General features: G+C 51.2%; 1 protein-coding gene across 1 annotated transcript in view; it reads right to left on the bottom strand.

The window, feature by feature from the left end:
• The window catches only part of DOCK4 (dedicator of cytokinesis 4), a 201,557-nt gene that overhangs the window by 87,450 nt on the left and 90,906 nt on the right, over positions 1-23,201 (bottom strand). The window contains exons 3-10 of the mRNA XM_087821264.1: positions 22,887-22,927; positions 20,879-20,934; positions 16,072-16,168; positions 12,624-12,772; positions 10,410-10,494; positions 5,945-6,096; positions 1,161-1,242; positions 11-71 (exon numbers count right to left, since the gene is read on the bottom strand). Coding sequence (XP_087677390.1) covers positions 11-71; positions 1,161-1,242; positions 5,945-6,096; positions 10,410-10,494; positions 12,624-12,772; positions 16,072-16,168; positions 20,879-20,934; positions 22,887-22,927 — 723 coding nt within the window. The remainder of the gene's footprint in view (positions 1-10; positions 72-1,160; positions 1,243-5,944; positions 6,097-10,409; positions 10,495-12,623; positions 12,773-16,071; positions 16,169-20,878; positions 20,935-22,886; positions 22,928-23,201) is intronic.

Here is a 23,201-nt window from a genome sequence, read left to right on the forward strand (position 1 = left end):
AGTGACCTACCGATGCGGATGATATGCACCGTGATGTACATGTCCCTGCGGAGCTCGCTGCTGCCCAGGTCCTGCCGGAAGACAAAGCCGGGTTACTGGGGAGTCAGCCTGCACGCGGGGCGCCCGAGGGGCACAGCGCCCGGCTCTGCGGGCAGTCGGGAGGCGCGGCCGTGCGATCCGGCAATTCCGCTGCCCGGCACTTATCCGAGAAAACAGAAGCGCTGATTTAAAAAGACACGCGTGCCCCCGTGTGCATCACAGAATTACCCGCGAGAGCCAAGGAACGGAAGCAGCCTGGACGTCTACGGACAGAGCGCACACGGGAGGTGTGGGCCGTGCACGCGACGGGACATGAGTCGGCAGGAGGCAAGGGGGCGATCCTGCCAGTTCAGCAACATGGGCGGGCTGAGTGGGTTATGCCGAGCAAAATAAGTCAGAGAAAAACAAGTACTGTACGGTCTCACTTATACGTGGGGCCTAAAAACAGAGAACAAAATGAGGCAGAAACAAAACTATGGAGGCAGAGGACAGGCTGATGGCTGCCAAGGGGGGGGGGAGATTCAAAAGAAACAAATAATAACCAGCTCCCAAGACTGCCCTTGCCCACAAACGGAGAAAGTTTAACCATCTTTCAGAGGGCATAAAAATATATATACATGAGAGTTTTGCATCACAGCATTGTGACTGGTGTCTTTTTAAAGATTTACTAAACTTTTAAAAATGTTAGAGTGCCTTTCTAAATAAAATTTAGGTGTTTATTGCAAAAAAAAAAATCAACATGGGCATTTCAATGGTATTTCTGTAGCAGAAGCGTGTGGTTCAAATCCTGTCCTAAAAATACTATGATCGACTTGACTGTAGATACACTGGCTCCGATGGTAGTTAACGGGAAAGCCGGTGCTTGCGTCAGCCTCTCGCTCATCTCCCCTCAGACGCGTGTTACTGTTGCGCCCCGCTGAGCCCGCCACCACTGTGCTCTGGCAACAGTGTAACCAGCCCCGATACACTCGAGGGAACAGGGGTGGCTGTGAGGGCGTCGGGACCCTGGGCACTCCTGCCGTTTGCGTGTCATTTGCAAAGTTTAAGCAGTTTCCCTATGGTCGCTCGCAATAATGCATTTCTCCTGAAGACCGCCTCCCGCAGGGGCCAGGACCACTCACCACGAAGAGAGAGCAGTGGCGTTCCGGCTTGTCGGGGGCTTTGGGGAGCCCGTTCCTGTTGAGCCTCAAGAAGAATCTCTCACTGCAGGAGGAAAAGAAGTTCATGTCTTAAAAACTGTTCAGTCATTCGGGGCTCAGCAATTTTCCAGGTGCTGCTCATCCCAAGTTAGGCTCCAAACGCATCAGGCCATTCAACTGACACCAAAAGTTTTTCTAGGAGATGGAAGCACACCTGAGACCATCAACATTTCCTTCCCTTCTGACAAAACTAGGGGAGCAGCAACTGCAGAAGCAGAAAATGTAAATATACATGCAAACAAAATTAACATTTAACATTATAGAATTGTACGCTTGTAACCTATATAATTTTATTAACCAATGTCATCCCAGTAAATGTAATATAAAATTTTTAATTAATTTTAAAATATATATATATAGATCTTCATCACCCGGTGATATATAAAATATATATATCTGGGCAAAGATATATATACATACGCACACATACACACACACACACGTCTTTATTGATTTCAGAGAGGAAGGGAGAGGGAGAGAGAGAGAAACATCAATGATGAGAGAGCCATTGATCGGCTGCCTCCTGCACGCCCCCGACTGGGGATCGAGCCCACAGCCCAGGCATGTGCCCCAACCAGGAATCGAGCCGAGATCTCCTGGATCCTAGGTCAATGCTCAACTCTGAGCCATGCCAGCCTGGCTAATTAACTTTTAAAAGAATAAAATAGGCTTCCATATCAGAGATATCATTGTTATTATTTTAATAACAGAAACACCCTAAAAGAGAAAGCACGACCTAACATGTTTCGTGATTTTTTTTTCATGCCTGTGCCATATTATTTCATCAACATCACACGAGGACGCCATCTGAGTGCTCTCCATCCATGGGAAGGCTTAATATTTTATGCTCTCATAAATCTATAATCCAAAACACAAAAAGAGGGCCCAAGAAAGGCAATTTGACAAACCTGGTCCCCAGAGTCCAGGGTAACTCCCCCAGGAAAAATGAAAGGACTGGGACTTTTGACTTAGCAGGTTTCAGGGCCGTCCCTGGTTCAAAATTGTTCCTTTGTGGTTTCCTCAATGAAACATACCTAGAAAACTGACTTGGGAAATAAATTATTTTACTAAATAAATGCGGAACTCCAAAACCATTTAAGAACTTGGTTTCAGCTAGTCAGAGCTCCTGAGCGTAAGACTGGTATTTGATTTTGCTTCTTGGACATCAGTCACCTACTAATACATAATGTTTATTGATTATATTTTAGCCCCAAACACACATGACCCTTTCCCCTCTTCTGGATCATGGTCAGCATACTGTATGTTTTCTGAGATGTTCCTCTTCATCCTACTGACCCATGGGAACCAAATTTTACACTATCCTCTGACAGTGGGTCTAAAGTAACAAAGAGCAATGAGATGAGCACACAAAAGTCACCAGGGCGCCCTAGATACCAGCAGCTGAACATTAATGCTGATACAAAATACTCTCCCATATCTGCAAATTGCATCAACACTCTGGTAAAACAATGTTTCCTAAAGTATCCACTTCAGAAAGAGATCCCGTGGCTCTGTCACTATTTTCATTCCACTGGTCTAGACAGAATCCTGATTACGCAAGGACGATACTATATCACAGCCTGTTCCAGAAGGAACGTCAATATGCACAAAGTGATGACAGTTCCCTAGCTGAAGCTGCCTCCCGGGGGAGATAAAAAGACCCGAGGAAAGAAGGCATGCGTAATATTGGTAAAACCAGACTTCTTTTAAAAGGAAAAAGAAAGCTTTTGTGGCCAATATTTTAAAAATCCTTTTTATTTATTTCGTGACACACTGTTATGCAAACTCAATCCATTTCTCTTCCTACGGGGCGATGTAGCAGCCACTTAATCAGCAAGTGGCGAAGAGGAAAGAAAACCTACCCAATGCCTCTCGGAGCCTTTGGATCACAGATGCCCGCCCGGCCTCTCACGCCCGTTCGGAGGACACCAGAAAGCATGGCTTCGAGGCTGGGGACACTGAGTAAGTCCAGGGCATTTCATTCTGGTGCAGCTTCTAAAATTCTCTCAAACTTCTGCGGCCACCCACAAAGGTACGCCTGACTGTCTAGTGTAAGTCAAAGGGTGGCCTCAGGGAACGAAACTAGCTTTTGCGAATTTAAAAAGTGTCCTGTTATAAGATGTGCCCGCCTCCATTACATCTCTGGCACTTTTTTCCTAATCTTCACAGGTTTGTGTGTGTGTTTCTGTTACACCGTGAGCCATGGGCGTCCCAGTCCAGAACTATTAACCTTCCCATCTCCAGCCACCCTCCTTAGAGTCTGATAAGACTGAACAAATGCAATCTTTTAGGACAAAATAGAACAAAATGCAAATAATCCAGAAGCTTTAACTCCCTCCTGACCTTACCTTTCTTCCCCAGAAGGTCCTTTACTTTATGGGAGGGAGATGCGTGAAATTCTCCAAAGAGACATTTCAATCAATGGTGTCTCGCCACCAGACGTGAGATTCGCCTAATTAACTTCATGGCACCTCCAGATTCTAGATCGTGCCAAGGAACCTGCCCCCTGCACATTTTATATCTATTATAGTAAACACATAGCAAGAGGGAAATCTACGATGACGTCATGTTTTCCGATGAGAATGTTTCCTTCAAAGTCAAGGACTAAATAAGCAACAAGAACACTTCTCGAAACTCTGAGAAACGAGGGCTGATATCATCACCCGCAGAGAAAAGCCACCCGACCTCCCCACATGTGCCGGGTTCTCCCTGAGGCTTCCCCGCCGGAGAAATTTAGTGGCCACTGAGTCCCATATGCGAACCGCTATAAATCACTGTGTTATAAATCAGCAACGGCAAATTACTTCTTTAGAAATAAAGAACAACAAATCACAATTATTTGTTATTTATAGTCTGCCTCCTTTGAACAAGGATTGGCAGAAACCAAGATAATGAAGTAAGAGCATAAACAAGCATCCCCAGCACTGTCCCTGGGGGGAGACAGTCCAGGTAAACATACGCCCTGTGCTAGGTGCCGGGGAATACACTTTCCATGGGCTTTCTCATTAAATTCTCACAAGCACCCTGTGACACGGGGACCACGCCATCCCCACTTGACACACGAGACCACTGGGCTTGGAGATTTTAGGCAAGTTGGCCAGTTGCACCGTCCGTCAGGGTGCAGCCGGGCTGTGAATATGCAGAGTCTGACCTCAGCTCTTAACCCCCCTGCTGTGCTGTCTTGGGAAGAACATCAAACCTCGGGACCTGGCCGGGGAGCCCAGTTGGCGGGGGTGCGAGAGTGGGCAGGAAGAGATTAACCGAAGAACTTATGTACATATATGCATAACCCACGGACACAGAAAAGAGTATGGAGAAGACCTGGGGCCGGGGGTGAGGCCGGGTAAAAGGGGTCAATGGGGGAGAAAGGGGACATGTGTGATACTTTCAACAATCAAGATAAATTTTTTTTTAAAAAAGGAAAAAAAGATTCTTTATATTTAGCGCAACTTTAAAAAATAAAAACGAAATCATCATTAAATAGTATTTATTAACCAGATGACACATGCAGTTGGACTTCTACAAGGTCAAATCCTTTTTGTAAACCAGGCAGCTACAAAGTGTCTAAACTGATCTGGAAATGTTAATGTGTATGTGAATAGGTTCGATACTGTGTGTCCAGGAGGTTGGGGGGAGCTTAGGCACTGGAAGGGTTAGGAAGCACTGCTTTTCATATGTTTGTGAAATGAAAAGAGCACGCTGGTTACATTACAAAGAGACGGTGTAGAGAAATCCAGCCTTTCAGAAGACCTCTCGCCTTAGAGCTCGGTGGGATTTCATGCGCAGAGTGTAAGTCCTGGCGGGCAGGTATGTTCCTTTCCCTGTTTTACTCACGGGTGTGCTCCCGACGTGCAGCTCGGGCCTGTCCCAGAGCAGGGGCACTGACTTTTGCCAAATGAATGAACATCAACGATTCAGCAGCAAGGGTGTGAAATCGATGCTGTTCGACGGAAGTGAAAAGACGACACAGACAATTTAACTTGTAGGAGAAAAATCTCTAAATGGAAAGACGGGACAGCGTGCCGTATGCATCCGCCAGTTTTTACGGACGCTCCGTTCAGCATGACGGCTTCTGCCGAAGACGCTCCCCCGGGACAGGTCTGAGCGCAGAGGGCAGACTAGGCCCCGGCGACAGGAGGCGGCTCCACAGGCGCGTCCCACGCCCGGCCGCTCCTTATTACTAAGCACATCCCGCTGGAGTGGAAGGAGGAGAGGAGAGGTTAAGACAATCCCGTCAGGGAGAAGGTTGGAGGAGCAGGTGTGAGTGGCCAAGGGAAAGGGGGCGAGGGGAGGTCAGGGGGAGGCAGGCGCCCTTGGCAGCCCAACCGCATTGCAGAGCAGGGAAAGAGCCAGCTCCTCGCCTGAACTTGGGGACCATAAAGACGCTACTTAGAGGATCCTGCACCCCAAATAACCCAAGTATATTTCCTACTTTCATCAAGTAAATAGAAACAGAACCAGGGCCACTCTGTCGATCAAAACCTAAAAGAACGTTTTAGAAATTCTGAAACTTTCACATACATCCATCACCCCATCTGACTTCAGGGCAACCTCCGGAGGGCAGGGAGCTTAGCGATCGTGGGGTTCTACAGGGGAGCAAAGGAGGCCGAGGGAAAAAGAGTGCACACGGTCGCCGAGTCTGGCGCGTGCCCGTTACACACGCCCACGACGGCCGCACCGGAGCTCCGAGTCCTGCCCGCCGTTACCTGATGGGCCGATTCTCCTTGCTGTCGAAGAGCGAGAAGATGACCTCGAGCTCCTCCCCCAGGTTGGAACACATGAGGCTCTTCATCTGCACAAAGAGGTGGTGGCTGCTGGCCTGCACTGGGGCGTCTTTCTTCCGATGTCGGTGCTCCATCTGAAGGACACCCCCCAAGGAAAACGTGATCAGCGAGAAAATGACGGGAGCCACCAACCAGTGAGCTGTGGTGTGGTCGTGGAGTCCCGCGCGATGCAGATGGTCCCCAACCTAGGGTGGGGACCGCCCGACACACTCATACAGGGAGGAAAACAGCCTAAGTGGAAAATGCATGGACCCTGCCTAACCTACCAGAGGTCAGAGCTGAGCCCGGCCACCTCCAGCGTGTTCAGAACACACACACTGGCCTACGGCCGGGCAGCCGAGGCATTATTTTGAGTTTCGTCTCAAGAGTAATCACAATCCTCTACTTCTCACCAGAAGCAGAAAACGGAAGGGCTTGAAGGGGTGCCAAACACAAAACACAATATTCAAAAACGCTGACAGGCCCTGGCCGGCGTGGCTCAGTGGTACAGCACTGGCCCAGGCACCGGAGGGGCACGGGTTTGGTTTCCTGTCAAGGACATGTACCCGGGTTGCAGGTTCGATCCCCCATGCAGGAGGCAACCAATCGATGCGTCCTTCTCACATCAATGTTTCTCTCTCTCTCTCTCTCTAAAAATCAATATATAAAATTTTTTTAAATACAACAAAAATGTCATGGTAAAAAGTGTTATAAAAGTTTCTAACCATTCACTCGCCATTTCTGTGCCAGGCCCTATGCACAGGCCTGTGTGTGAACAGGGTGGGGGCTAAGGATGTGGAGGATCCTGCTTCCCGGACACAGTCGCTTGACAATCAAAACAACAGTTCAGGGATTTTACCTCCACAGTAGCGGAGTCACATCCCCTGCTTGGGGCTGAGTTATGAAACCCCATTCCACACCAGCCACCTTGGGTGCTTCTAAGTTTAGTTCAGTGACTCCTGGCTGGCTGACCGACATCTGCAGGCGACAGTGTCATCTACATTTACAGAAAATCGCCAGCATGATTCACACTTTTATCTGTTAATTTGCACTACTCAAAAGTAAACGGTTAAAAAAGCAATTAACCAAACGCATCTGTAATCATTGCGTGCTCAACAGGCATGCCAGAGACGTCTCGGTGAAAACAGAGAATACAGCACATTTTCTTCAAAGGTGGACCTCAGCCCTGCGGCACGTGTTGGCCACAAGTCCTAGAAAAAGGTTCCTACAGACAAATATTCCAACTGTAGAAAAAAGCATAATTCTCCCTTGTCTCTATGAAGGTTACTCTATTTACTGCTTTTCAAATTCTTTTCACCAGTATCAGTCATAAAACTACATTTCTTTAACTCACAAGGAAGCTTTTTTCCCCCCCTTGAAATTGCCAACTGAGGTACTGATTTACTGCAAAGTGCAGGGTAACAGCCCAAACTACCCTGAAGAAACGAATGGCCACTGAAGGCTCGAGCCGGAGGAACCTACAAAATCCTTATGAAAAGAAAGGATCTCAACAAGGCGCCTGGCCTTTACTTCCAACACCGCCACGGTCCCAGATCAACCATGACATTCGCCACAACATGAGGGGGAAATGAGCTCGTCACTCATGCAGAGTCCACCATAATCTAGACCTGAGCTCCTGAGCCTCGGCGGCACCTGCAATGGCCACTGGAGCTCTTCAAAATACCTATGCCCAGGTCCTACCCCGGAGCAACTAAGCGAGAATTTCCAGGGGCTGGACCTGCAGACCTGGGCCTTGCAAAAGCTCCCCAGGTGCAATGAGTTGAGAACCACTGGCTGAGCCCCTCTGCAGGGTGCAAACCGCAGCCGGATGAACAGATACTGTTGCATCTTTCGCATGATCAGCGCCCTGGAACCACGGTCTCTGCGCCCCACAGGTAAGGAGCCCGCCTGATCCTCCCCCCTGTGGACATGACCTGGGTCCCCAAATGCCACACTCGCCCCTCACCCGCCGTTCTCCCAGGTCTGGGAAGGATTCAGACTTAGCTAGGTGATGATTACTTGTGTATCTCTTGGTAATTCGCTACTCTGGGAACTGCTAAAAATATCTCTGTGAAAATACTGCTACAATAACGAAACGAGAAAGGCGCGCTGGCACCTGCAGGGCTGTAATTTGGAAGTTAAAACAGACAGACAAACCCATCTCTGAAATAACTCACGGCTGCAAAGCCAATGACTCAAAATGCACGTACAGTTCAGGTAGACCGCTGATTAGGAAAGTAAACAGCTTCATCCCCAACACTGGAGTGACGCAAATGTTTAATCTCCCTACAATGCTCTCATTACTGGGTGAATCTTTACCACGAGGCTTTGTGACTAGTGACAGTCTGGGCTGGATATTTCTCTGTCAGGGGGGCTGTCCTGGGCTTTGCAGGACGGTCAGCAGCTCTCTCTGGCCCCCACCCACCAGATGTCAAAAGCACCTCTCCCCATCCCCGCCCCACACCATCCCCAATTGTGACAAGGGAAAATGTCCCCAGACATTGCCCAATATCTTGGGGGGAGGGGATTGCCTCTGTTTGAGAACCACTGGTCTACCCTCTAAGGATCACAAAACGAGCTGGGAACATGATCTTATAAAACCAAGAAAGGTTCCTACATAGACCCTCGGCCTGCACACATCCCTGGAGAATCCAGCGGCTAAGGTTTCCTTTATTCTCAGCAAAGCTGGGCTCTGGCCTCAGACGGCAAACCAAACCTTCCGGGAGCACATATGTTAACACCGTGCGGTTTAGCACTTTTTACCGCTTAGATGAGCACAATTGAGCAAGAAAGATCTGCGAACAGGGCTGTCAGAAACCTAAAGTGAGACTTTTTTTAAATGATGCAATATGGACTTGGGGAGATGCTGACACCTGTGTCTGAAATATGCACAGAGAAGATGCTGTTAAAAAAAGGAGAAATGGCAGCATCCTCTGCCGGGGCCCTTAGCTCCATGCCAGGATCCTTGGTCCATGGGTGACAATAAATCATCAAGACAACAAGGGACAGGTGCCAGGCCTGCCCCCTCCCTGGGAAGTCAATGTTGTCAGTCACTCTGATGTCGCCCAGACGAGACCCGGTGTCCCGGGCAAGCTGTGCGCCCCAGGCCCGGGTGTAAGAGGGCCCCTGAAGCCTAGAAGCGTTGGGGTTTTCTTTGGGCTATTTTCTTTGCTTTGGACACAGAAAAATGCAACCACTACTCAGGAGAAATTAAATGTTTATGTAAAATCCCAGCATTTCTCACCTGTGAACCGAAGACTGTGGACTAGGATTTGAGCTATAAAATGCCAAAAAATCAAAAACTAAAAACCAAACCCTCCCATGGCTGTCAAATTAACCATCACTCCAGGAAGCTCAATGTAAAGAAAACTGTCTACAAAGACTAAGTTTATTTCAACATCTACGTGGAGGTGTGGACAATCCAAGCAGATCCGTGACTAAGGAAAAATCTGAAAGTGGCATTAAGAACGACTTTCTCAAATCAGACACACGCCCTGATGGACTTACTGGTGATTTTCCCCATTTTCCAGACACAGATGACCTCAGGTCAAGAACATCCCTCCGTTCTGTGAAAAACACTGCGGGCTTGGAAAGTTACCCGAAGGGGGCAGGGGCTTCTGGAAAGGAGTCTGCTGCTCACCCCAGGCCCCCCCCCCGGGAGCATCACCTACAACTCCACCTGGGGGCGTGGCCTGCGAAAGCCCTTCCCAACCACGTTCCCCTCTGCCTTTGGGTTTTGAAGAGAGCTTTGTTCATATGAAGAGATTGGACAAATTTTATGCAAGTATGACTAATACGAGACTAAACACAAGCAGACTGGACCAGATTTGAGGAACCTAGATCCTAGGGGACAGCTGGAGCACTCCAAGTTAAAGTCCTCACTACGTAGTTTTTGTAACAAAACAAGGAAATCCTGTGCGATGCCGCGATGGGCACTACGGTCAGGTATCTCAGGGTTACGCACGGGCTCAGCCCTGAGGGATGGACTGGGGAGCGGGAGGGTTAGGGTCAGGCCTCCGGAGACCAAGAGACGCTTCCGGGGGTCTGGACGTAGTGACGGTGAGGCAGGGGGAGCCCGCACGGGTCAGCAAGGGCTGGAAACCACCGGTCACAGCCTCGTCCTGAAACACGACGGATGCATATGCGTGGCCTGCAAGCATTTCACTGGACCAGGCAAAAAGCACGCAGATTTGCAGGAGAACCTACAGCCCGCCTGGGTTGGCCTCCCGGTCCTGGGAGCGGGCACGGGGAGGACATCGCGTCGTCCTGAGGTAACGTGTCTTAGTCCCGTACTCGGGGCACGGCCACCTCAGCTCTCAGTTCTCCTTCCTCGCTCCGAATTAAACCCGGAGCGCCATGGAAACCACAAGGCAAGGAGGGAGGCCAAGCCGGCACTCCCCGCACCTACCAGGCGGTAGAGCTCGGTGATGCTGATGTCCTCGGGGTCCACCATCGCGTACTCTTTCCTGGGCACCAGGTCCAGGCCCAGCTGTCTAGAAAACAGAGGGCAAACGTTTGGGAGAAGAGTCACCCTTAAGGAATACATTAACAACAATTAGTTTTTACTACATCAGCTTGAAATGAGACATATCGGCCACCACGCATCTCTTGCCCGTGGTTTTTACTTTGCATGGTTACCGTGGTTGGGGACCCTGGGCAGCAGCTGAGAAACACATGATGACTTGAGCAGGCAAATTAGGGGAGAGGGGCTGGCACTCTCGGCCGGGCAATCCTGCCACGGGGGGCGGTGTTCTAGAGCGGGAGCCTTGAGCACCCACAAACTCTCACCACAGAGACCCTTCCACACTGACTGGTGGAGACTAGAGCTGGACACAACGTGTTCTGGGAGTTGGAGCTGGCCAAGGGGAAGTGTGGCCTTTAGGGTTTGGCCTGGCACCACAATACCCAGTGACGCTAATGGGACTCTCGGGCAACGTGCACAAGGCCGTCGGCCATTCACGGCGAGTCCATGAGGAGAAACTCGGGAAAGGCTGGGGCCCCACGGGTGCAGGCCGGGGCTGGAGAGATGGTTTCCTCTGGCCGGTGTCACGGTGGCTGACCCGTGGCCTAGGTCCGTCTCCAGCCTCGGAAGGATCACATGCAGTCACTGATTTGTGAGGTCTCACCATGGACAGAGACAAAAGGCTCTAACCCTGCCCGTGGGCCCTGACTCCTCTCCAGGGTCCCTACGCCAGGCCACTGCGGTCCACACTGTATCATTTTATTCAGCTCCCTAACCGTCCGCGTCCCGCAGGCCTCGGGGTGCCCTTGTCACGCCCTGTAGGTCAAGGGCAAGACACCGTCTCTGGCCGGGGCTACCCTCAGTCCCCCAGGCTAATCTCTGAGGATCGGGACTCCGCCTAACGCGGACGCCTTCCTGCACCCGACGCACGGCCACCGCTTTCTTCCTCTCGTGGGGCCTTAAACCCTGGAGCTCTGTGCCCTCACCAAAGCCACACTAGAGCTGTCACGGGCAGACCTGGCTGATTCAGCACCTACGCCAGCCGGGCACTGCCCCAGCTGCCCGGAGGAACGTTTGTTTCCAAGCAGGTTGGAAGGCGCTGGCCTTCCTAACGGCAGGAGCCGTCTGTCAGACGCCGAAACGGTTTCTAACATTTCCTTCAATTCGGTTTCTGTTTGAGAGACGTAATCATTTGTTCTCGAAATACCCACATCTCCCTGTGATGGGCTGGCCTGTGTCTTCCAAAGACCGGCCCGCCGAGTCTGTTTCCCACGGGGCCCTCTTCCACCGAAAACGAATTTGTACCGAAAGGGGTCGCACACACGCACCACCTAGAGGCCGAGATCCGTTTTTCGGTCAGTGGTCAAAGGCCTCAGAGAAAGCAGGGCGCGAGCTCCGGGAGCCCCGAGTGTGCGCCGCCCTTAGTAAACACCCTCTGCTGCTCCTTCACGCCCGACGTGTTCCCAGCCCGCCGCCGATTAGCCCCCGAGCGGCTCCACGCGGAGCCGGAACCTGCGCGAGCGAAGGCTGAGTCGTCACGCGGTCGCCACCGCCGTTTTCCTTCCTCTCCTGTCCCCGCGTCCTCACGGGAACCGAGAAAGTGCCGCCTTCTTGCCCGCGCTCTGCTTCTAAGCTACTTTCCACAACTTAACTTCAGCCAGCTCTCCTCCTATTTACAAACCCGACCTTTCAGTGAGGACCAGCGTCGTGACTAAGAGCCAGTATAATCCGGTGAAATCACAGAAAGTTTTTCCCAAATTAGGAAAGACGCACGTGCCCTGGCCGGGGTGGCTGGCTGGTCGCCCCCTGCGGCGAGCGTGGCATGCTTCACGGAAGTGCACCCGCCAAACCTGAAACCCGCCTGGGAACAGACCTGGTTTGTCAGAAGCCGCGTCCGACACACCTGTGACGTGTCCTGCTCGTGAGCATGGGCCACCACCGGCCACACAGGACACTAGTGAGCCCACAGCCTCCCAGCGCCCACACCAGCCCACCTGAGGGGATGTGGTTCTCGGCTCCGTCAATGACAGTGTGCACAGAACCCCAAAAGCGGAGGCCTGGGAAAGGCCCCTGAAGTGTCCTCGGAGCCAACGCCACGCCTTGGCTCACGCCTGTGTCTGCGCTCAGCCCCCGAGGCGGCCCTGCGTGGCCGGTACTCACTCGTTGCCCCAGTCAAGCCGGGCGGTGATGTGGCGTTTGACGTCCTTCATCCGGTCGTGGGTCAGGTGGCCCACCAGGACCTGGCGCCGCAAGTCCAGGATCTCATTCATGATGTGCCACAGCCGGTGGAAGAGGTCGCCTTCGTTTCTCTAGGAAACAGGCAGACGGGCAGACTCAGTCGTCAGTCCCAACTGAGCCACACGCGTGACCGCGAGGAGAGGGAGGGGCGCGTCCTATGTGTTTGCCTCTCTGGGGACAGGTTATTCCTTAACAGACTCTCCCTTCGTGTCTGCAAACACACTTGCAGCTCTGTCCCCTGTCACTTCTCGGACTGTCCAGCTCAGACAGTGTCCATGTCCCCCCTGAGCCTCCCCAGCGGAGCCTGACCTGGTCTCTGGGCTCTACCTCCTCTGCCTCCCTCTCCACCTCAAACCCTCCTTTCTCCAGCTCTCTCCAAATCCTACTGCCCTGCAAGGCTCCGCCTCCACCAGGAAGCCCTCCCTGACCTCTCTAGCTCCCATTTCTTTTCCCCCTTCTGGAAACCAAGGCTGCATGCCATGAAAGCCAACTCAGTGAAAGCATTATCTGCCAGTTATTTCTGCACGTCGGTCTTCACGCATCATTGGAATTCCCATCAGAAGCTGGGCACCCGTAGGGCTCTCCGACCCTTTCACCGACAGATTTTCACTGCTATTGTCTGGTCAGTATTTAGACCTTTAAAAAAAAATGGTGTTTTCTTTCCCACTTGTTAAACATTTGTGTAGAGTCAAGATGTTCTGTGAAATTCTCAAGCAAGGAGTGAAAAGGTGAGTTAAGCTCCTGCCTTCCAATCCTGGTTTTGTCACTTTCTGGTTTTATAGGGGTTGAGCATGAGTTTTGTCATCTGTGAGACAGAGACAGTGCTCCCTTCCTGCGGGGTTGTTTGTGGATTCGAGATAATGCTGGTGACGAGAGCCGGATACGCAGCGATGAAGGGAGTAGACTCGGGAGCCGAACTACCTCGATCTCCCTTCCACATGGGCCATTCCTGCATGAAACCCCTCTAGCAACCTCTGAACCTCTCCACACACTGAGCATGGCCCGGGACAGGGTGTCTCCGGTGAGGTTTGAGAGTGAGACCCCCTGGCAGACACGCACGCCCGGCCGCAAGGCCCGCGCTCAGGAAGGACGGCGGCTGCCCCTCCCGCAGCTTCCTGCGGTTATCTCACTGACCATTATTAAGTGACATTTTCAAGGACGTTACTCGGGCCTCCGCCGGTGTCATCAAGTAGAGCAGCTAGCGGCTCTCAAGCGTTTACCACGAGCTTAGACGCTCCGTGTGCTCTCGAGCAGCTCTCATGCGCAGCTTAGATTCAGGAGATAAATGGCCCTCACCTAGCCTCTTCCAGCAGAGAATCTGGACGCCTTAAAATGTTCAAAAACAGCAAGGGCAGGGCCCCATTACCCTCGAGCACTGTAACCTTCAACCAGAACGTTTGCCATGAAACGTCTTCATCAGGACGAGAGAACCCAAAAGGTCCAACACAGCCAATCCAGCCTCGCTCTCCAGGTCAAAAACCTGGGCTCTCCAGGATAAACCCTGTATCTGTTCCCAATATAAGTGACCACCAGTCCAGCATCCAGGGAAATTTTACAGTAATTCTGTCTCCCTTGCGCAGCATACTGGGCGCTGGGGAGGTTACTACGAGAGCTTACAACACACAGATTTTCAAGCCAGTCTAGTGCGTCCCCAAAATAGATGCTCCAGACCTCAAAAGCAGGTAAAAATAGCTAGAAAAGGCAGAACCAAGAGGAAATTCAACCTTGTTCCCCACATAAAAGGGAAAGTCCAGGAATGGATAACACTGTGGTTATTTTTATAAATCTCATGTTGGGCATTTAGGAAGCAGGAACTTGAGCATTTCAAATACTTTCATTTTCCATGTTAGTGTCATGCATGACGCTATTTTAAGTAAATAATGCTTGGATTTTAGATTCTTTCATATATATATGTATGTGTGTATATATATATACACATACATATATATATATATCTTTTTAACCTTGAAGGAGAGCTGGGTTTCCTTCAGTGGCCCAGCACAGAGCCTGGGGGTCAGGTGCCTCAACTTTACCTTTTCCAGATTCCAGGAAAGCTGAGACTCAGTATTTCATCTAAGATCATCCTATGGATTTTACTACTGCGTCCTAAAGCCACAGGGCCTGGCCAGATTAATCCCAAATCAAAAGGCTTTTTCTTAGTGGCTTTTTAAAATTCTTTCATCTCAGTGAAATGTCCAATTGTGTTTTCTATGAAACAAATAATAAAAATTGTCATTCTGCCCGGCTGGTGTGGTTCAGTGGTTGAGTGTCGACCCATGAACCAGGACGTCCCCGGTTCGACTCCCAGTCAGGGCACAATCCCCAGTAGGGGGCGTGCAGGAGACAGTCGACTGGTATTTCTCTCTCATCGATGTTTCTCGCTCTCCCTCTCCCTTCCTCTCTCTGAAATCAATAAAAACATATTAAACATTATTTTAAAAAACATCCTTCTGTGCCCATGTCCCTCACTGACTTGGACGGACTCTTCGTAGGCTAATTGTTTTCTCAGGATAAGGTCACCTTGGTATTTTGAATATATCTCTGCAGATGACTAAGCTGTTCTATATGTATTTTTGAAAATTTTAAAAAAAAATTGTTTTCATCTGCACCCCCAAAGCTCTGCATGCACAGGGGTTCCCCCCGAGGGCTGTATCCACGTCGGAGCCCCGGCTCAGCCACTTCCCAACGAGGCAGCCGAGAGCCTGACTTCGCTCTCTGCTCACGCTCCTGGTCGGCGAGCTGGGGACAATCGAGGTCATTACTTTCTCCAGCGGACGTAAGGAATAAGTGAGGTGCTGCCTACGGGGTAATCCCCACAGGGTCTGCACCCCAGGTGCTCCATCAATGCACCCAGTTATGAAAAGTAAATAAGTACATATATTTAGACCCCCAAAACAGGGACCCTCTCCCCTTTAATTCAGGAAACATCCCTTTTTCTGGTATATTTAGAAAATCCTCATGGATTCTGGCTAAGCGGACTATCACCTTCAGTACACTTGAATCAATTATAGCAAATGAGAGTATAATAAAATGCCGCCAACGTGCAAATTACGTTGAAAATAAGTTTATTTCTCCCTTAAAATTTAACATTTTCCGAAAGCTTGGCACTAGTTCCATGTAAGACATCCTATTTGATGAGATGTCAGAAAAATTATCTTTTATGGTCCTACGGCAACGAAAAGAACATATCAGACCCGTGCTGGGTGCACACAGGGACCCCAAGAAGACCTCAGCTCTGTGTCCCGATTCCCGGGGGAGTGCTAGGGGCTTACAGCAGATGCTCAGGCGTTAGCCAGCGCTTCCCCTCATTCAGACATTCCTTAAAACAATTCTCCAGCCCCAAACATTGTGCGACTGGACAGCGACCTACCACATAGAGCTGTTTCCACATGGTGCCCCAGTCCCTCAGCGTCGATGTCATCTCTGTGATGACCGAGTCTTCGGTAGGAATCACCATTTCAAACTGTCTGTGAAATGAAAAAAGCAGAAGAGAACATATGTGCAGATGTCAAGGCAAGCGCTTTCTCTGGAACACTCTACAGCTACGCGGGGGCAGGGCTCTGCGGACAGTGGCCGGCCGGGCTCCACACGGCGCGGGGAACGCCGCGGGGGTCACGGCGCTACGGTCCCCAGTGCGCGGCCACGGCCCCGGTCGCGTTTGAGGAGCGTGGAGAGAGAGCAGTGGCATTGGAGGAGTCCTGCTCCGGCCACAGCGGGACCACGGTGAGCAGCTCACTGACCCCTCCGGGCCCCGAGGCCCTGGCCTGTAACCCTGGGGGCGCTTGCTTTCCGAGCCCTGCGGCCCCTCGGCTCCGAGGCAGGGACGGACTCAGTGCGATGCTCAGGAGCTGATGGCTGCCAGCAGCCAGGCTCCCCCAGGGTAATAAATAGCCAGACCCGGGTACTGACTGAACAGCCACCTGACGTCACCACCGCTTCGTTTTTATTGCTGGTAAGCGGGGCCGTGATACTGGTTGGTTTTCACTATCAGTAATGTTCCCAAGCATTGCAAACCTCACGAAGGGCTGGAGCCGTTATGGACATTCAAATGCGCATCGTAAACCGTCCCTCCCTCTGGTTCGGGCACTATAACTGCCCCATTTCTTCTCTAGAAATCAGAGACTATGCTTGGAGAGTATCCAGCCCGATGCATAGAGACAGAAGGACCAGGCGATTTCACTTCTTCTCTGCACACACAATAACCTTTCCACAGTCCCTCCGTTCCCAGGCGGGTTAAAATGGGCAAGTGGCCATAGCTGCTGCCTCTCAAAAGAATGCCACCGACTCCAGTGACGGGGGATCTTTACTCGCGCTCTTCTCAAGGGCAGTGTCCACCGTGTAGAAGGAAACGGCGCAGTGGATGCTGTCGGGGTGATCAAGAGGAAGCGACTTCTCGGCGCGAGGCTCATCGACGCCCCGCTGCGCCTTTCTGACGCTGTGCCCGACGTGTAACTCCCTTTGCAAAGCCTTCTCGCGGCAAGCACGGAGCTGGGATCGAGCCTCGGTTTCTCCGCCCCCGAGCCTCAGGGCCTGGCTTCCTGCTGCTGCTAAAATACTCGCCCGGGAGCAGTTCCCTTCCTCCCAGAGCTGAGCCCCCGCTGGACACGGGGAGCGGGGACTCCACGCTAGAAACAAAGTAAACGGCAGGCGTGAACCGTGTCACGTACGGACCCTCCCGCCAAGCCTCCAGGCGGCCTTTTCAAAAGGCAGTGCACGCATCTTGTTTCCCAAGTGGCTGCTGCGATGTACACAATGAATACTGGAGATGGGGCGGACGGGAGGACTGGCGGCCAGGTCAGGGAGAGAGCGACAAACGTCCAGGAAAACCCTCAGCCTCCTGGACGTTCTGACCACACAGGCGCGGCCTCGCTGCTCGCACACAGGGGCCCGTCAGTCCCGGGCCCTCGGCCGACTCGGAGGGATTCAGTCTGCAGGAAGCTGACCTGGGCCTGTTCAACCGAAATGTCCATCTTCAGGAGCGCACCGTGGCCATCCTGGGCGAGCTGTTCCTCACACCCACCCGCCATCGGTCCGTCGCGAGCAGCTGCCCCTGAAACTCCGTTCCGCAGGCGCTTCGCAGCTGGTTCGCCCCGGGGGGCCCCGCGGGCAGCTGATCCCCCGAAAATGAGGCAGGTGACCTCAGGGCCCCAGAGCGGTTCCTCTCGGGGAAGCAGTCGCCCGGGGAGACTGGTTCCTCAATGTTTTCAGGCTAAAGTTTTGCTTCCTGTGAACAGTCCTAGAATTGAATCTAGGGTTTCGATTCCAATGATTTTATTTTTATATTTTTTTTTAGAAAATGAACTTTGGTTCCACCGCCAAGGTCTGTCGTATAATGTCCATCCTGCCGTACGTCGTGTGGGGAACCCACCGCCGAGTCCTACGCTGAACCCAGCTTTGAGTCACCTTTGTCTACAGTTAACCTTCCTCGGGGCTCAGGGGACAGGGACAGAGAGGAGACAGTTACCAACCAGGACAGAGAAAATAAGTAGCCCGGGCCGATGTGGCTTCGTGGTTAGAGCGTCGGCCCATGGACTGAAGGGTCACCCGCGGGTTCGGTTCCCAGTCAAGGGCACGTAGCTGGGCTGCACTTTGATCCCTGGCGCCCGTCGGGGCGCGTGCCGGAGACAACCAATCGTGTCTCTCACATCGATGTCTCTCTCTCTCTCTCTCTCCCCTCCCTTCTTCCACCCTCTAAAAATCAGTGGAAAAAATATCCTTGAGTGAGAATTAACAATGAAAAAGTAAAAGGCGGCACGTATTTGAATGAAGACTATGTCCCGCCCGAATGTGCTTCCAGAGGCAGGGCTTCCGCTGGGCTCAGCCGTGATCACCTTTGTTGGGACCTCTCCTGTCTGCTCCTCGGTCAGGGTGTGAGACGGGGCCGGGGGGGGCTCTTTGCTCTGGAAAATTGAGGGGGTCCGTGTGGGGTTTGAGACAAAGGTCGCACAGAGGACTGGCTACACAGGTCCGCCGCGGCAGACGCTGTCGGGACCAGGAGGAGGCCGTGGGTTTCCATGTCGCCCGGCCTGGATCACCAGGGCAGGCCACGTGGAAGAGAGCGGGCCTATGGCCGCAGTGTTTTGGGGACGGTCCTCTGGTGGACCTGAGGAGGGCCAGTGTTTTGGGGACGGTCCTCTGGTGGACCTGAGGAGGGCCAGTGTTTTGGGGACGGTCCTCTGGTGGACCTGAGGAGGGCCAGTGTTTTGGGGACGGTCCTCTGGTGGACCTGAGGAGGGCCAGTGTTTTGGGGACGGTCCTCTGGTGGACCTGAGGAGGGCCAGTGTTTTGGGGACGGTCCTCTGGTGGACCTGAGGAGGGCCAGTGTTTTGGGGACGGTCCTCTGGTGGACCTGAGGAGGGCCAGTGTTTTGGGGACGGTCCTCTGGTGGACCTGAGGAGGGCCAGTGTTTTGGGGACGGTCCTCTGGTGGACCTGAGGAGGGCCAGTGTTTTGGGGACGGTCCTCTGGTGGACCTGAGGAGGGCCAGTGTTTTGGGGACGGTCCTCTGGTGGACCTGAGGAGGGCCAGTGTTTTGGGGACGGTCCTCTGGTGGACCTGAGGAGGGCCAGTGTTTTGGGGACGGTCCTCTGGTGGACCTGAGGAGGGCCAGTGTTTTGGGGACGGTCCTCTGGTGGACCTGAGGAGGGCCAGTGTTTTGGGGACGGTCCTCTGGTGGACCTGAGGAGGGCCAGTGTTTTGGGGACGGTCCTCTGGTGGACCTGAGGAGGGCCAGTGTTTTGGGGACGGTCCTCTGGTGGACCTGAGGAGGGCCAGTGTTTTGGGGACGGTCCTCTGGTGGACCTGAGGAGGGCCAGTGTTTTGGGGACGGTCCTCTGGTGGACCTGAGGAGGGCCAGTGTTTTGGGGACGGTCCTCTGGTGGACCTGAGGAGGGCCAGTGTTTTGGGGACGGTCCTCTGGTGGACCTGAGGAGGGCCGGGCCCCGTCAAACGCTCCTGGTGGGAGAACGCCCAAAGGACCGATTGCTCTGCCCGACTCACTGCCGGTGGATTACGGCCGCACAGCATTTCTGCAGGAACATGTATGACAGGAGAAGTAGCGGTGGCGATTATGAGCATCAGAATTATGACAGTTTTCAACTACTGTCTTCAGTGATCACTGCTATTAGTACTAATAAAAATGATATTGCTTAAAGTAGCTCAGACATGTAGCATGAGCACCTCCTAGACCCTAAATTTATCCTCACAGGGAACAAAGTATTTACCCCCCAGTCTCTCAGCCGTGTGCAGAAGTTACTCCTCCGAACCAGGACTGGACACCCTGCCTCCGCAGAGCGTGGGTGTAACAATCACCCACTTGAATAGCATCCTTGGAATTCTTTCGGTGAACCTCAAGTTAGAAGATATAATTTACTATGCTCTAAAATGTGCTTTCATAATTCAAAAAAAAAAAAAAAAGGCTATTTTTGGCTCATTGAGGGAAAATGTAATTTTTTCAGCTGAACCTGTATTATTTCTTTTGTCATAAAATAAAAACTATTCAATGATCCAACGCATACTCCTTGTGACACTGGCAGCTCACGTTTGGGGCCAAACCCACGGCCGCTCACACCGGCCTGCTCGTGTGAGCCACTCAGGAGGCACGTCCCCCGGGCTGATCCTGTGGTATTTTATTGGGACGATCTGGGGTCCCGACAGCTGCCTCGAGTCCTTTTGAAAAGAGACTGGAAAGACTTTTTCAACAAATCCCAGGTAGTCAATGAACTCAAGTGAGAAAAAAAAAATATCCCAGAAATGATGTTCTCCGGAGAAAAATAATGGCTTTGTGAAGCGGTCACACGAGGACGTGGTGTCCTCTCCGATCTGGAAAGACAGCGAGGCCCAGCTGCTCCCAGTCGGCGGCGAACCCGGGAAAGTCCTGGGCCCCGAGGCGGGGCTCGGCCTCGGCCGGTCTGGCCGCCGAGCCTCCCCACAGCGGAAACCCCCGAGCCCCGGCCCTGCGTGGGCTCCGGCTGCCCGGGGCTGCGCGTGGCGAGAAGCCTGCCCTGCGCCCCGGGTGCCACCGCGGCCCCGCGCTCGGTCACCTCCAGCTTCACCAAGGCTGACAACGCACCAGCGTCTACCGTTCCCGGGTCGGGACAATCACCCAGGCGGCCGGCTCTCGGCAGGAGCAGTGGCTCTGGGAAGATCCCCCCACTACCAATAAAACTCACTCCTTACCCTTTGTTCTTGACAAAGGCGTTTTTCAAGTGAACGTAGCTGGAAGGAAAGATACCCTGGAAGACAGAAGGTGAAGGTTAGGGTGCTGGCGGCCGCTAAAGGGGGGTTCCCAGGCCACAACCACGGCAGGGTCGGGCGGGGGAAACAGCGTCCCGACCACACACCCGGGGCCCCGTCGGCCGTCGCTTACACTCATCCCTTCTCTACTCGGCCCTGGGTTACACATTTAAGATTCCCTAAAACAAATGTAACCAAAAAATTAGGTCTCACTCAAAAATATATTTTTATAGACAGGGTTTTTTAAAAATTTTAGGAATTCTGCTTAGAAGGTCTGTCATATTGAATTTTTTAAAAATATGACATGGTTTTGAAAAAAAAGGTTATTGTTTTTTTGTTTGTTTGAGGTGTTCTTTCTTCGCCTCAAAACATTTGTTTGTGTATTTTAAAATATACACTAAAAAAATACCAACTGGAGTTTGGAGACCACGCGTGTATGACGTGTCACGTTAGAGCTGTGACGGGAACACGGCGGAGATTAATCACCAGGCCGTCCCTGCGACGGAACAGAAATTAAACAAAAGGAGCCGCGCTGGCCTAGAGCTTTCATTGTAGGGAAAAGACGGGACAAGAAAATTGGTCCTTTGTTCTAAATGGGAAATGGAGAGATGCAACATTAAAAAAAAATGAGCATCAATTTTATTGTCCATTAAATGAGAATATCCTCTGAATGATTTTGATGTGTAGTCAAATGACAAATTCAATTAAATATTTAGGAAAGCAAGTGTCATTTGAATACATTATCACCTCTGTGGATCCAAGGATAACATAAAATTTAATAAGCAAATTCTGTATACGGAGCAGTAGGAAAGAGGTAGAAATGTTCGAAAATACTTTTCTTTCCTTCAAAATTTAAATTTGCCTCAATATGGTAAGATTAACAGAGTAATTATCATTAATAAGAAAAAAGTCAGAATTGTAGGTTAGAAGAATGCCAGAAATAACAGAAGCCTAATAGATTTTTTTTTCCTCAAACGGGTTCTAAATGGATAATTAAACACTGAAGCTACGTTTGCATGTGAGCAGCAGATGTCCAAAAATAACTTTAAATGAGGGGCAAGTTTTAAAAAAAAATTAAACCTGTCTACTCTTTGGTCCCTCGGGCTCTCCTTTAGAATATCCAAAAATAAATGAAATAAAGTAATTAAACATAGATGTATCCTCCAGAAAAAGGGTAAAAAGCAGAAAGACGGGCAAAAGAGAAATGACACAAATTCTTGTCTACAATCCTAATGAAGTCAGAATTCAACCAAAAAAAAAAGGAACGTGACATATAAAAAATATTAGAGAATGTGGGAAGTAGGGGTGAAAGCTGGGGAGATTAAAATAAATTAGAAAAATGCAGAAATAGGTAAGGATTATTGTCAAAACCCTAAACTGTACTAACGAAGGGTCGAACAAAAATCATATTACTTCCCACTATAATTCCTGAAGATTTGTACAGATATACAAGCGAGTCTTAGCTTCTGTCTGGAGCGGCAGAGAGATGAGCCATCTACGACCCGGTTTCCCCAAAACCCAAAGGAACTCTTCACGCACCGCTCGGATCAGGCAGGTTCCCCAACCGATCTTCACAGATGATACCGCGGAAAACGTACGGATTAAATACTTCGAGTTAATATTTCTTTTCGAATACGTGCCTCCCTGCCTGAACTTTAATTTTGCCCTTTGCAAAACTCACACTTCAAAAAGATTTTGTTTATAACTAATGAGCTTATTAAGGTCTTCTCGGTACAAATTTCCAGAGCTACGGGGGATTATCATCCGAGCGGCGCATCTTAACTATAAACCGACTTCAAAGGAATTTCCAAAATTATGAAAATCCTCGCTGCCACTTGGCGTCTCAACGAAGAGTCCCAACTGTAATTGCAATTGTGTAACGAAATAAAGTAAAATCACCGACTCTTTTCTAAAATCCCATAATTGTGTTAGAAGTAATAGGGTTTTTTACCTTGATATTTGGGTTTTTTAAGGCAAATCCTCTGTACCAGCCTGTGAAGAAATAATCAGAGTCACGTTTAAATAAACCACTGTGGTACGTTAAAGAAAAGAAATGACAGATCTCTCTGGTCTTTGCTGTGTGCTCGGGGAAATTCAAGGATCGGTACAAGATTTAACAGATTTCCAAATTCCCTTTGCCCGAAGCCACAGCCCAGAAGGTGCCACCAAAGGACAGTGCTGGGCCCACAGTCATGCAGCGAGTGGGCACGTCCTCGGGCCACTGTCCCGGGGTAGTGACGGCCCGATGGCGCGGGAGGAGTGAGTC

Source organism: Miniopterus natalensis, chromosome 10 (assembly GCF_054644295.1).
Source record: "Miniopterus natalensis isolate mMinNat1 chromosome 10, mMinNat1.hap1, whole genome shotgun sequence".
In the NCBI taxonomy this organism is placed as follows: Eukaryota; Metazoa; Chordata; class Mammalia; order Chiroptera; family Miniopteridae; genus Miniopterus; species Miniopterus natalensis.